The 15,406-nt window shown below is 36.4% G+C and overlaps 1 protein-coding gene across 1 annotated transcript in view; it reads left to right on the plus strand.

Moving 5' to 3' along the window:
• Positions 1 to 15,406, plus strand: part of LOC150089767 (uncharacterized) — a 118,031-nt gene that overhangs the window by 89,626 nt on the left and 12,999 nt on the right. Inside the window, exons 4-6 of the mRNA XM_090368796.1 lie at positions 2,683 to 2,734; positions 9,452 to 9,516; positions 13,965 to 14,033. Coding sequence (XP_090224922.1) covers positions 2,683 to 2,734; positions 9,452 to 9,516; positions 13,965 to 14,033 — 186 coding nt within the window. The remainder of the gene's footprint in view (positions 1 to 2,682; positions 2,735 to 9,451; positions 9,517 to 13,964; positions 14,034 to 15,406) is intronic.

Here is a 15,406-nt window from a genome sequence, read left to right on the forward strand (position 1 = left end):
TCCTTTTACCTGCTAGCAAAATTCCTATATATCATTGACAAACCCCATTACCTGCCTGGCAGCCTGTCTGCATTGCTCAGAAAACTTCATATCTGACTGCACAATTACTCCCAGGTCTTTTTCATTTTCTACCACCTTAAGTGTAGTACCACACAGTTGGTACATTTCTCTGGGATTACTTTTACCCATATGCAGTACTTTGCATTTGTCAAGGTTAAAATTCAGTTGCCACTTCTTAGCCCATCTGTCCAAATTATCTAGATCCTGTTGCAGTAGCACACTGCCATTACTGTCATTAACAACCCTGCCAACCTTTGTATCATCTGCAAACTTCAATACTAAGCCTGATATACCTTCATCAATATCATTGATAAATATACAAAACAACAGAGGACCCAACACTGAACCTTGTGGGACTTCACTAATAGCATTAGTCCACGAAGAGCAGCACCCATTAATTACCACAAGACCTGGGCTCCACACATATGCTGCAGTACCTGTTCATCAAAACTCAACGTGTGGGTGAATCAAAAGGGACATTTTATGCCTTTCAAGGTGCCCATGATATAGAGGTAGCCAACAGGTCATGTCACAGATTGTTACTTCTGTATGGTGCCTCCTATTAAAAAAGGGATGACAATGAAGTAAAAGTGAACAGTGTCATACCCAAATATACCATCTGCAATTTGTCCCGTGCTTCACGGTGAAGTACTACCTATTTCTGAACCTCCCGACCATTTTTCTGTACGCTCAGATGAAGATGACATGTACATCAACATGATATACACAAAGAAGTACAGTAGCCATCTACGTCAAGGGATTCACCATTTTGTCCAAACCTTTATCCTTCTGAAACACATAAGATCATAGAAAGTGAGCTTAATGACCTCATCAGAGATTTCGAACTGGTGAAGAATAAGGCAGAGCTTTTGGCCTCGAGGTTACAATAGTGGAATCTTCTAGATCATTCTGTGAAAGTGACAGCATTTCATACTCGAAATAAAGACTATGATAAATTCTCTCAAATAGAACTCACTGTGTATAAGGATGTTGATGGTCTAATGGTAGCAATAAACATGAGACATGTTCCCGAAGAATGACAACTATTTATAGACGCTTCTAAGGTTAGCCTTAGGGCTGTGTTATTACACAATGGAAATTTGCTACCTTCGATACCTCTTGCATATGCCATCCACAAAAATGAAACGTGCAAACATGGAGAACAACCTTTTAGGTGTTCACTATCAGAAGTATAAGTGGCAGATATGTGGTGATTTAAAGGTAATTGCCATTTTATTAGGACTACAAAAGGTTACACTAAGTATTGCTTTCCCTGCAAGTGTGATAGTTGTGCCAAGAATATGCACTATGAGAAGAGGAGTTGGCTTCAACAAAAATCATTAACACCTGGAATGAAGAACGTAGCATTCGAACCTCTGGTAGATCCAAATAACAATTTGCTTCCACCACTCCACATCAAACTGGAGCTCATGAAAAATTTTGTGAATGATCCTGCATTCACATACTTGCAAGAGAAATTCTCAAGACAGTATAGAGAAGATTAAGGTGGAGTTTTCATTGGTCTACAAATAAGAACTTTTCAAAGACAAACAGTTCGAATGTGTCCTTACTGATAGTGAGAAATCAGTGTGCAAAGCCTTTTGAAAATTTTCAACTGGTTTTCTAGGAAATGTTAAAGCCAGCAACTACAGGCAGTTTGTGGAAGATCTCATTACTTCTTACAAAAAACTGTGGTGCAACAAGTAATTGAAAATGCATTTCTTGCACTCACACCTGGATTTCTTCCCACTAAACTGTGGTGCCATCAGCGATGAACATGGTGAGTGCTTCCATCAAGACATTGCAGCAATGGAACAAATATACAAAAGCAAAAGGAGTACCACCATGTTAGCCAATTATTGTTGGATGTTGAAAAGGGATGCTGTCAAAGCTGAATACAAACAAAAGGCAAAAGGGTGCCCTGTTTAATACTGGTATGTTCATAGCTACAGCTTATTGCCATATAAATAAAAAATACCTTGTATAAATATAAAAAAACTACTTTTTTCGAAAACAAGAGTCAATCTGTCATTTTAAGCACCATTTCCGTGTTTAGTACCCCAAAATCTATAAAATAAACTTACTTTCATGCCCGTAACAAGATATGACCCAAAATTTGTTCATATCCTACCAAAAACCTTTTTTTATGTCTCAATGCCAATACTGATTATAATTTATGCAGTACATGGCTGTACAAATGTGACTGATAAAGCATTAACATTTGTTAATATTATTTGTTGTTTTTATGTATTTTTTAAATTTAATTTTCATAATTTCAGCTTATAGTTCTTACAAAGATAGTTTGAAATGAGTTGATTACAGTTATTAAAAAGAATTTTATACTTCATTAGTTGAATAATACAAAGTGTCCGAAGAAGAACTAAATGAATTCCTTAATAACTCTATTATTATAAAATATGAAAAAATTAAACCTACAATAAAATTAAGTCCCATGCATGAACTTTAATGCTGAAAGTAGTATGGTTTTTATCTGAAAAACAACAAAAAATATTAAAGGATAAATGTGTTTGCCCCTTTTGTGACTGCCTAGATAATACATGAAATACATGAAAATTGAATAAAATTTTCAGTACAGTACAGTACATTTTTTATATTTTTCAGCCCCACTTCCTTGATGTCAGCAATGAGAGTTTTATGCATAATGTACCTAAAGGTAAATAATACATATAAAAAAGTTTAAAAATTTAGAGGAAAGAAATAACATGTTACAGAGAAAATTTGAAAACTGTGAATAAAAATATTATTTTTATAAATATATAAAACAAGTCAACCTAACCTGGTATACCATTTAAAGTACTGCCTTGTAATGACGATGTAGTTTGGAATAAATGTTTTTGAAAAGTTGATTGAATTCAGAGAAGTTTGCAAATGCATGTTATAAATGTTGAGAGTTAGAACTATGATTACACAAATATATTTCTGCGATACATATGCAAAGTAGCTAGAGGTTTGCTGGATTCTGACTGACTTGTCTATGATATTTGCGAGTCAAGTGAATCACAGATGCTGTTAGTTTATTTAATCAGTAAATTTCTTTTAGGATTTTATATCTCTCATTTATATCACTTCATTAAACCTTTCTACTAAAAGAGTCCAGGAATAGTTAGAAAAAAACAAACAAACTCTAAATCGATATTTCATCACATTATACTCAAAGGAATAACAGCACACTAAATTCTTTTATCTGTTGCATTACTGGTTCAATTGTTATTGTTGTGCTTATAATAATTTATAATGTCTATTAGCCATTTGTGCTAATGCATCAATTACTTAATTTCATATCTAAAAATGAACTCGTTAAATTCTGGTAAACTTGATCCCTGGTTGAGATTTTTCGAATGCTGTATGGTTTCGCTTTGCAAAACTAGAGCCAAATATCACGAACAAATACATATTCAAGAACAGTTTTGATAATGTATAATAGATTCTGGAATGATTAAATTAAGAGAAATAGTATTCTATATTTAGGAAAAATAAGCATTTAATATTGATTAATGGTGGGAAAATAGAGAAAAAGAGGTGAATTATATAGCAGAATGAGTTGTAAGGATGCAGGATAAAACAAGTTTGTGACTGTGCTGAACCCTGATTTTGAGAGACATAAATCTATATATAGTTGAGCTTCCATTCTGAATCACTAATAAACAACACTGATGATTATAATTACCCTGGTAATTCCTTTGATGTACTTACTGAGGTCTGGCTTATTCCTGATCAAATTGCTCTTGTAAACTATAATTCCTATCATATTGAATTTCTTGACAAGATTGGAGATGGTACCTATATCATTCCCTAAGGAAAGTTCAGAACAGAGGATCTGAATACTTATCATGGTCATATGATAATGTACACATGAAAATATGCACACTGCAATATTGAGCCATACGCTTTCACAAAACATGGGCAGTCTATTGATAACTGTTATTAGCATATTGGCTGTAAGAAACAGTTACAGTGATGATGTCAACTCCTCTAGCCACCTCTGGGCTGTATCAGAGCGCCTCCGTAGCCAGGTGGGAAGGAGCAGTGCGTAGCACACGCTTCTCGATTAGACCGGGGTTCGAGCCCGTCACCACCAAATACGGAGTATGCGGAAAGGTCAGGGAATGACCACCGCATATCATGGAGCAATATGGCCTTAGTTGCTAATGCTCCTAAAAACCAAATAACAACAACAACAGCTGTATCAGAATACAAAAAGATTTTGTTTTATTTTTTTGAATAATTTTGAAATTCTTTCATCATGATAAAGAATAAATAACTGAATAACATTGCCATCTACCACTCTCTGCAACTTGGATGTTTTAAGTGAACCTAATATCAACAAATTTGACTCATCATGTAATAATATCAAGAAACTTTAAACCTCTTTCTTCACTCTGTGAAAAATTAAAAAGCTCACTGATTAGCACTCTTCAGTCAGTTGATCTTTATATTCTTTCGACTCCAGACACAAGGGGAGAAATCAGAGCTGTGACCTTTTTTTTGCTAAATGTAATTGTTGAACAATTAAATTAGCAAAAAAACGTGCAAAATCAAGCTTCACTTGATGTTGAACATTAGTTTCCATTTAAATCTGACTATATGTCAATAATAATTGCTATCTGCCATCTTCATCCATTAATTTCACAAAATAATTAAAATATAAGGTGTGATCAGAAAGTTTGGAGGCTGACTATGTCTTGAAATTGCAGTGTTATAGTGAGTTGTGACTTGTCGTAACATGTTCAGTGACTCCTCTAAAAGTAGTAATGACTAATCACCCATTTATTAGCAGCCATTCTGAATTAGCATATTTTAATAGATGGTATTTTATGTATTTCATTGCATTTTATAATGATTGATTTTTAGTGAGCAGTGAATTAGCATCAAATTTTGTTTAAAATTAGGGAATAGTGCAAGAGAAACTCACAAAATGTTAAAAAGCAGTTTGCAAAGAATATATAATGAAAAATTCAAAGATGTTTCGGTGTTTTGAGGACTTTAAAAAGAGCCACTTGCTTGTTGAAAGTCGTCCTCATTCTGTCGCCTTTCAACTTCAGAAACCAGTGATTCAGTCACTCATGTTCATGATCTGATCAGGAATGATTGATGTTTAAATATCTGTGAAGTTGCTAGTGAAATTGGTATTTTTGATCACTTTAACACAACATGGAAATGTGGTGCATTTTAGTCAAGTTTGTACTTCGCACATTGAAACTTACACCAACAGTCACAGAGAGTCACAGAGAATAGTGAGTTTTCTCATGTCAGGATCTCTCAATCACTATGCTGCCGACCCATATTTTGTTTTGTTTGTTATTTACTGTCTGATTCAGATCTTACAGGGACATTCATTGGCACTTTGCTGGATAGTGGTCAATGACTGAAATACAATTATTTTTTGGAGTTCACAAGTGCTGCTGTCCCCTCGAACCGGTAGTTCTTTCTTTTTTTATTCACTTAGAAAAAGTGGTTTTCATTCTTTGTTGAGAGTGGACATGCATCTCCTTGGGCTGGGAGGCATGCATTTGCATTGTTGGAGATGGGTGTTACTTTGTTTTGTCTTCCTTATTTTATTTTTTTAACTTTAGCACTTAGTACTTAGAAACAGAAACACACTTTGCCAAGTTTAGCCTTTTAAAGGACAGCAAGAATTTGCTATATCTGTAATGCGGTTTAGTGTTACCTCCTTTTGTAAGTTTTAGTAATATTACCACATCAGTCCCTATTGCAAAATATAATGACATTAAATAGAACTATTATTCTATTATGCAGTGATAAAAGCTATACCATGAAGTTATCTGTGATTATTCCATAGCAGTGCTCACAGCTTTACTTGATCATCCTTCATCTCTTTGAAACCATAACCAAAAAATAGAATACAGCAAGCTGAATGCTGATGACATTCTTCTTCCTTCTCAGACTACACACATGAGGGTTCAAATTAAGGAAATATGGTTACAGGATACATGTGTAGGTTGTCTCCACAAATCTATCCTGTTGTTGTTAGAATGCGGTTGATTGTTGGAACAAACTTCCATCGGTTTTGTGGAAGTGGGAAGTTTGAATAAATTCAATGAAGAACTAGACAGAATATTGGAGGGTACGGATAAATGATTTGGGAAGGTTTTTTTTGGCCAGTACTAAAAGCTTGCTTTCTTGCATCATATGCTACTGCTACTACTAATAATAATTTCTTATGCAGATGATATGAAACTATTCTTTGTATCATCTGCATAAATGACCAGTAGTCTTTTTTACTTAATCACAAAGGGCTGATCAAAGGGTGACAAAGTAATTACAGACCCATTAGATTAACTTCTGTTTTGGAAAAATAAGGGAGAAATTATCTGCTATATTTCTAGTGACGAGGGAGACATTGATGGTCGCTTCCCATCTCAGATTACAAAATGTTGGCCTGTTTAGTACAGCAATGGAAATGCTCGTCGCAACGAACTCCTCCAATTGCTGTCCATTACTGGTGCTCTGCCTGTCAGGTGTGTGGCTGTACCAGGCCGGGGATCTGCAATTAACATCAGCTCCGATGATAATTTTTTCTCCATGGAGCATGTTGGTGGCATGGTCCAGGTATCTGGCGGCTGTAGTAATGTCTTCTCCAGGCCTGCAGTACAGAGATATTATGTAGAAGGCGCCGATTGCAGTTATAACGTGGGTGCAGACTGCCCAAGCTGTGCATAGATGGGAGACTTTGATGATGTTATATCCGGGTTTCTTATGAGAAATGCAGCATATAGAGTTGTTTCCTCTGTCTGTATTATTTTGTATTTTAGGGGATATTCTGTGACCAGTTTGGAGTGGGTATATGGTTCCTGTAGGATGATGATGATGTCAGAATTTACTTTGTCAACTTTGAGCCTGATTTGGTCTGTTACGGCCCTTGCCCTTTATGTGTTGTGTTGGAAGAATTTGACAATCGCGGTGTTGTATTGCTTTGGGTGTGCTGCCATAGTCGATTCTGGATTGGTTCACTCTTGATTTTTATGTAGATGGGACATTTGTTATCTGATGTAGATGGGACATTTGATGGGACATAAGTGCACTGCGTCGAGTTTTTGGCCTTTGCAGTTGGCACATATTGGTTGTTCATCTTTCTTAGGGCAGTTCTTGTAGTCATGGCCTTTTTCAGTACAGTGGCCACATGTCTGGATTGTTTGGCTGCAAGTATGGGTGGTGTGGCCAAACTTGCAGCACCTATAATATTTGAAGACCACACTGTGTTTGTGAACTCTGTGGCTGCTCCAGTTTACAAAGATCCTTGTTTGCTTGGCAAGGACTTGCCATGCCACAGGCTAAGTTCCACGGCCCAGTTGTTGGAGTTTCCTGTCATGTGTTTAATCGCATATCTCAGTGTGACCAGTTCTTTCGTGTTGGTATTTGGGAGGGACGTTTGCAGGTTTCTGAAGTATATCTCAGGGGTCAGTTCTTCTGGCACAATGTTGCTGTTCAGGTCATGGATTTTGATGAAGGGTCCTTTTTTTCTTCAGTGCTTCCGCCTTCAATCCTATAGTTGTTATTTTGGGGTTAGTCATAATCTGGCTGGCTTCTTTGATGGTGTTTCCATCTCTATGATGATTCCCGGACTCCTCGTTTTTCTGATTGTTTTTATTCTTGCCGATTTCAGAGATCATCATGTAGTTCTTGTATAGTGGGTTTTTATACTTTCACTGGAGGTGCTGTCATCAGGGGTGAGTGGTCTCAGCACAACAGTATCGGGAGTTGGCAGAAGAGTTTTTCTTTTGGCAGGTTGTTTTTTGATTTGTATATTGTCAGGTACATTGGAGAAATTCCTCAATGTTTCTGCATATGTGGGCACACGCTGTTGCATTTGTTTCGCCCCACATTCAATATATGCGTGGAGCTTGGCTGTTGCTTGTTGCTCTTTCACTCTCAATGTACGTTTTGGTTAAGAGTGTGTCTAGATTGTTCCAGAGGTAGACAATTTGCCCTCTGAGAGCTGTAGTTACACTGTTGGTCTGTTCCTTGAACAGGGTTTCAAGGGCAGCCTTGAGGAACATCGCCTTCTTGGGAACAGTTCCCTCCAGCAAGGAGTGGTCCAGAGGGGGTTCTAGTTGTTTATCATCACTGGCATCTCTCAGGCTTGGCTGGTTATCATGGATTTTTTTTGGTTCAGTTTGTGAGCGCATCTCCCACTCTGCCTTGGGCACTGTTGGCTTTCTATTTTCCTCTTGCCAGACTGCGGGGCTCTAGTGCAGGGGTCTGCTGCTCCATGTTGGTTTTCTATGATGATGGGGTCATCATTGGGATTCAGGTATGTAAAATCCTGGGTGTTTTCTGGCTTTCCCTTCGTGTTGAGTAAAATCTGGATTTTCGAGACTGTCCGGTTTAGCGAGGTTTCGTGGGTTCCCCGTTATAGAGCCAGTAGGTTGGTGGAGATTGACACCTGTCGGGTATTTCTAAGTGAAATAGGGGCTGAGCAGTCCATCAGCAAAAATTTGGGCTGACCTCCACAGTGTTCAGTTGGGGGGGAAACAGCCAACAGTTAAAATTCACCTAGAGGAGTGGGACTAATTCCCTCTGATGTTTCTGGGCATAGCAAAAAAACGATGGTGATGTCTAATATGTTGTATTGTACACTGGGGAAAAGTTTGCATAATACCACGGAAAGTTTATGGTGGAGAGGGGGGGAGAAACACAAACATCGTCATTACTTGGCAGTTTTGCACTTAGATCAGTGAAAAATGGGACTCTGACTTGGTCCAAGGTTACTCACAGTTCAGAAGCACCCCAGTCAAGATCCAGACTTAGCGCGACAGCCAAGTTATATCAGTGCACTTCACTATGTCGTCATTGTGAGCCTCATGGTGACTATACAGTCTCACAAACAAAGGAATCAGAGAAAAACACTGAAATCTGGCAAATACCCCAGGAATTTCACAAAACTATGCTCACCACAATGTTCCACATGTTGATAACTTGCTGTGTGCAGAAAACTCTAGCTGTAGACTGGAAAAAATACATATTTTAGAACTGAAAATCAGGAGCACAAAATAACTTGTCCACACATAACAGCGGCCATATTGGTGTCATGGTAATTCAGATAATGAGCATTTTATTCAAGGCTATAGAGTGGCTTGATTCGGTAACATTCATCGTTACAGAGGAATGTTGATATGCCAGTCCTATAGTTTATAGGTTGTCAATAATTTTTGTAATGGATTATATTTGTCTTGTGAATGCAGTGATAAAGATCCTCAAATGGTATGCTAAATCTGTACAGTCTTACAAAATAGAATTTTTTTCTCTTTTATATGATAAATATGTATAAAATGTACTCATGTACATCTTATACATATTTATCTGTACTTCTGTTTATTTCAAGTACATGTTTAAACATATTTTTAAACAGGGTCTGAAACACATTTTCGTGTTACTGTAGTGTCCGAAAAGTTTACGGATAAATCTCTGTTGAAAGTAAGTTTTAATTTTTAAAATATTTTGCTTTCAAATGATTTTGTAATTAAATGTTAAATATTTATATAAAGAAAATGTTTCTTTATATAAATATTTAATTATATTTATAATTTGTTTATTTTAAATTATAAATATTCTAGCTGTACACGTTGCAAAAATTTCGCAATTGTTAGCAGAGTTTTTCTCTAGCTGTCCTAAAGAAATGTAGTCCGTGTTTTGTCATGAGCAGGTAAGCCAGTATATGTGGAATTCTTTCTCATTTCTTGTATCTGAGGAAACTTATAAATTTTCTTTAATTTCACCATTTTTCCAATATAAGAAGTATAATACTTCTTTGAAAACAACATTTTTTTATATTCTTTTGCCCTTCTGGTAACCTTATCTTAACGTGCTGGAATGATCTGACCCAAAAAATTGCTACGTACAATTGGCCATGACTAAATACAGGGTTAGTAAGCGAAATTCCGACTCTATCAAATGTTTGCCCTTGACTTTTATTTATAGTCATTGCAAAAGCCAGCCAAACAGAAAACTGCCGTCTCTTAAATGAGAATGGCAAAGTCGAATCAGATGGAGTCAAATCTACACGCAGTTACTTTAGCATCTCCTGTTATTATTTCTAGGTCCAAACAATTCTGATGCATAACTTTGACTATAAGTCACATACCATTGATCAATCCTTTGGAAATTGCCATATTCCGCAGTAAAATAAAACGATCCCCTACCTTTTTCACACTTAAAATGTAAGGCTTGACAATGAACATACCTTTCACTAATTAAGCCGATACTGTGACATTAAATATTTTGGATCCTTAAATGCACATTTCAGACCGATCCTGGATACATTTGCAGGAGCATGAAAATGTGTGTTTCTTCTTTGCCGCAAGGTACATTCAACACGACCAGTCAGAGTAGCCCGGCGGCGTAGCAGGGCTAAGGTAGGCAGCCTAGTAGACAAAACTGGCCCATTTCATAAAATAAAACTATTCGGAATTTTTATATTTTCCGGCACACCTAGGAAGAAATATCTTCAATTTGACAGCACTTAGCCCAATCTGTTTCGGCCTATTGTTCACAATAGCCTCAAGAAAACGGCCTCCGTATTAATATATAGATAACTAGCTGTAAGCCAAGTTTCATGTTGCCCTGAAAATAAGGAACTGATAGAAAGATGGATATCTCCAAAAATCTGAAATGTGTAAGTCCCACAACCAGATGGCAGTTTCACATTTGCTCTGAAAGAAACAAAAGAGAAAGCATTATTGCATTGCCTGATATTTTCATAAAAATTTTTAGACAATTCATTGTCATCTGTATATAAAGGACTTATGTAAGCAAGCATTTCACTTGCTGGCAATGAAACTTTACTGTTTTGAAAACATGTTGAAAATTGATCCCCAACTTTTTCACACTTAAAATGTAAGGCTTGGCAATGAACACACCTTTCACTAAGAAAGCCAATACTGTGACATATTAAAACTTTTGGATCCTTAAATGCACATTTCAGACTGATCATGATTTCATTTTTATAAACGTACGAGTTTTGTTGCAAAGTACCTAATGTAATTTTATAGTGTAGTTATGTGCTGTTGTTGCACCTGGGAATAGTGTAGTGTAGTATAATGTAGTGTTGTTATTGTACTTTTGAATCTCCTAGTGTACTATGATATTATTACTTTAAATTTAAGTTAAATTATGCCTGAGACTAGAGCAGCAAAGCAAAGAGCTCAGAGTAGGGGGAATGCTCTGGCTTTGGGTGGGGGAACAACTGCCTTTGGCAGTTGTCCTACAAATCAAGGTTTTATATTGTGAATAACTTGTATGTTTTGAAGCTGTTTGTAACTGGACATGATATAGCCAAAAAGTGTGGTTTTTTTGTGTGTTTTTATTGCCAAGTATGTGAGGTTTTTTTTTTTTTTTTTTTCAGCTAAAGCACAAATTCAGAAGTCTGATAGGCAAATATGGCAGCTTGAAGAATAGGGTTGATGCACTCAAAGAAATTAGAATAAGTTCCAGCATCCAGCTCAATGCTGGAACTTATTCTAATTTCTTTGAGTGCATCAACCCTGTTCTTCAAGCTGCCATTGCCTATCAGACTTCTGAATTTGTGCTTTAGCTGAAAAAAAAAAAAAAAAACCTCACATACTTTGCAATAAAAACACACAAAAAACCACACTTTTTGGCTATATCATGTCCTGTTACAAATAGCTTCAAAACATACAAGTTACTCACAATAGGTGCAATCAAGGGGTAAAATTTTTCTCTGCATGTTCTGTGCTTGTTAAAAAAAGTTACTGTTTTTACCAGGGATGAGATATACTTAAATAGAGGGGCCCAGTGGGATGCTGATGCTATCAGGATAGTGTTAGGTTGGTTGGGAAAACTGCTAGTTTGTTGGGAGAAGGGAATACACAGACTAATAATTAAACAGCAGATACAATCAGAAGTGAAATTGATTCTTGCACTCCTTGTATTGAGGTGTGCAGCATCCTGGAAAACAAGGTGCAGTGGATTACAAGGCAAGGTGTCTTCATGGGACGAGAAGATACATGGGCTGTGTTAGGGTAACTAAGAACAAAAACAGCACACCTACACACCAAGTTGGCTTTGCATTAGCAATACATATCCATTGCTTGTATTACAGCCCATGCACATAACACCACCACCACCACCACCACCACCACCACCTGCAGCCTGCTGATGATAGAAAGGTAGGTCCTCCCATCAAGCCAGTGATTGAAGAACCCAGGCATGCCATAAAAATTTCCCAAACCAATAACACCACTGCCTCCAACCTGCTGATCATCAATGCATCCAGATGTCATGGCCTTGTGTTATATTCTCCCAATGCAGATATGTCCATCAGCATGATGGAGTTGGAAACAGGATTAACCAGACTAGGATACAAATTTCTATACTTTGATGGTCCAGTGTTGGTGCTAACGTGCCCATGCAAGGCTCAGTTTCTTTTATCTAGCAGTGAGCATGGGTACCGATGATGGCTTCCAATTGCCATAGCCTATACAAGCTGACATCCAGCACATAGTTCATGTGGACAGTGGTCTTGCTATATTTAAATTGTGCTGGGTGGTTAGCTGGGCCACCATACTGTGTCACTGCTGTGTTATGAGACGACACACACTATGCTCACCATGGACATCAACCACATGCGGCTGTCCCACATGATGGCTTAGGATGGTTGTTTAATTGCTGTTGAGCCAGTCACAGTAGACTCATGCCCCTATAGAATGGGAATGCTTAACCATGTTGGCTGTTATTGAGATACTGGCAGTTGCACATCTTCTCTCCACAATTATTTTGGGGAGAAGATGACTTCTCCACACAAAACAGATTACCGTGTGTTTACTACTATATCAGCTGTTCCTGACTTTGAGCCTTCACCAGCATCACAGACCACCCCATTCTTCTGCACATTCCTACATTGCTGACGCTATCAGCCAAAAAATTTGGTGAAAAATCTATATGCAGCTTATAGATTTTTCACATATTATGATATTTTCTGCCTCTGTTTCACCATAATGCAGTTATCCCCAAATGTAACAAAATAGACGGCACCTCCATAGCCAGGTGGGCAGAAGCAGCAGTGCATAGCACACGCTTCTTGATTAGACCGGGGTTCGAGCCCGTGACCACCAAATACGGAGGATGTGGAAAGGTCAGGGCATGACCACCGCATATCCCCGGAGCAATATGGCCTTAGTTGCTAATGCTCCTAAAAAAAAAAAAAAAACAACAACAACAACAAAATAGACTGGGTTGTTCACACAACTGTTGAGTTGCTAGCAGCAAAGACAGAATATGAAAATCATGTTAGAAGTAAATACTAGTTAGAACAACTGCACCATAAAACAACTGATTTTGGAAGAAACACTTAGCAGGTTTATATAACTACCTGACTTGCTGGCCTTGGCACGTCCAAACATGTCTGGATGTATCTATATCTATCACTTTAAAAAAAAGTTATGCATGATAGATAAAAACAGTTTGGAATTTTAGAATTAGCACTAAAAGTACACCCAGAATCACCATAATTTCTGGAAATATCAAAATCTATGCAGAACAGTGCTATTTACATAATTTATTAAATTAAAAATTTTTACTAATGACAGAAGTGTAGCTGAAAAAGAATGAAATGAAAGAAATGAATGAATGAAATAAATTAGTGAATGATTTCCATTGAAATCATAATGCTGAAATTGCATTTTATGTTAAAAAATCACTAGAAACTTAAACTCTGTATTATTCATGTTCTCTATAAGGTATGAGTATTGAAAACTAATTTCATATTTATTAAACTGTTTTTTTTTTTTTTTTTATTCACTGTAAAGTTGGTGTTATTTTTTATTCACTGGTTCACTATTTATTCTTTGTAATTAATAATTATTTATACTCATATACTACCTCTAAACTAATGTAATTTATTATAGATACACCAAATGGTTAATGATGTTTTAACAGATGAATTAAAAGGTCCTGTTCATGCACTCGCAATTGAGGTAAGAATATTAATATTCTAATATCAAGATCAGTGATGATAAAAACTGTGCCATGGGGGGGGGAGATACTAGATAATATATAAGATTCTGTTAAGAAATACACAAGAAAATCTCTTTTTTTTTTTTTTTTTTTATTTATTTATTTTTTTTTCCTTTCTGACTGAGTCTGCATAGACCATCATATGATTTATTGTCTTTGTTTTTTTCACCCTAATCTTTATAACAACTCGCAACCAAGGCTATCTGAGTGCAGAACTTCATTTCCAGTGAGACTTCTGTGTATTTTTCACAATGGAATTTTATATTGCAAGAAGCATTGAGACTTAGTTAATTAGTCACCACATAATGAATAGACAGTTAAATTGACCTCCCTCCCTACCATCAAACCAAATCCAACAGTAACTTCCAATATATACACTGCCCAACTTGTGAATACTCCTCTACCAATCAGAAACCAGCAGATTGGAAGGGAAAAAGAAAAAAAAAATCTTATATGCCATTATGTTGAAAACTGCTAACAGATTTTTCACTGACAAGCACCATCGTAATAAACTCTATGTTTTACGTTTTTTTAAATTCTAAATTAATTACTGCAAGTTAAATATTTAAATAAATATAGGCATTTCAAACTGTACCATTGGCCCTGTCTATTTCAGTGATTCCCAACCTTTCTAGGATGCCACTCTTTTCATAGCCTGTTGAATTTTACAATTCAATACAATTTCTTATAAATTTACAAAAATACTGGTATCTAAAATTAATTAATAATAAACAAGAGAAAAACTTCAGTTATTTATAACCAGACAGTTCAAAAGCTTATGGAATGAATATCAATTGCAGCATCACCACAGCATGAAGGAGATAAGATGGGCCTCTCTGAAATATTATTTCTCTGTGAAGGACATAAGCTATTTTATTTTATTTTTGCTTGTAGCAGGTTAAAAATCTGATAACAATATGCAAGAAAATAATCTATAAAATTTATTACCATATAAGCCTAAATATTTGTATCATGGACTGTGCCAACTTATTGCAACAGTAGGGCCTTGCTCATCTTTAGTGTTAGTTTGCTACAGTTCAATCATGTTATGGCATCATAGTATTCGGTGTTCGAAGAGTGCCTTGCGATATGTGAAGCACTTGCTTATGTAGCATTACTCGATACAGTGGTTTCACCGTAAGTTTTATCATGAAGATAATGTACATGGTGCTTTTTATATTATTAAAAAGAATCTTCATACTTCTTCATACTGTGGTTTTGAATATACCACAGGTATATCCAAAACCACAGGTATGTCTCCCAAAATGAATTATGAAAAAAATGGTGTGTTCAAAGAACTAGCAATTTCATATTGGAAAGTGGAAAAAGTGAA

This window comes from Mastigoproctus giganteus, chromosome 2 (assembly GCF_048544385.1).
Source record: "Mastigoproctus giganteus isolate SK-2022 chromosome 2, ASM4854438v1, whole genome shotgun sequence".
NCBI classification, from domain to species: domain Eukaryota; kingdom Metazoa; phylum Arthropoda; class Arachnida; order Uropygi; family Thelyphonidae; genus Mastigoproctus; species Mastigoproctus giganteus.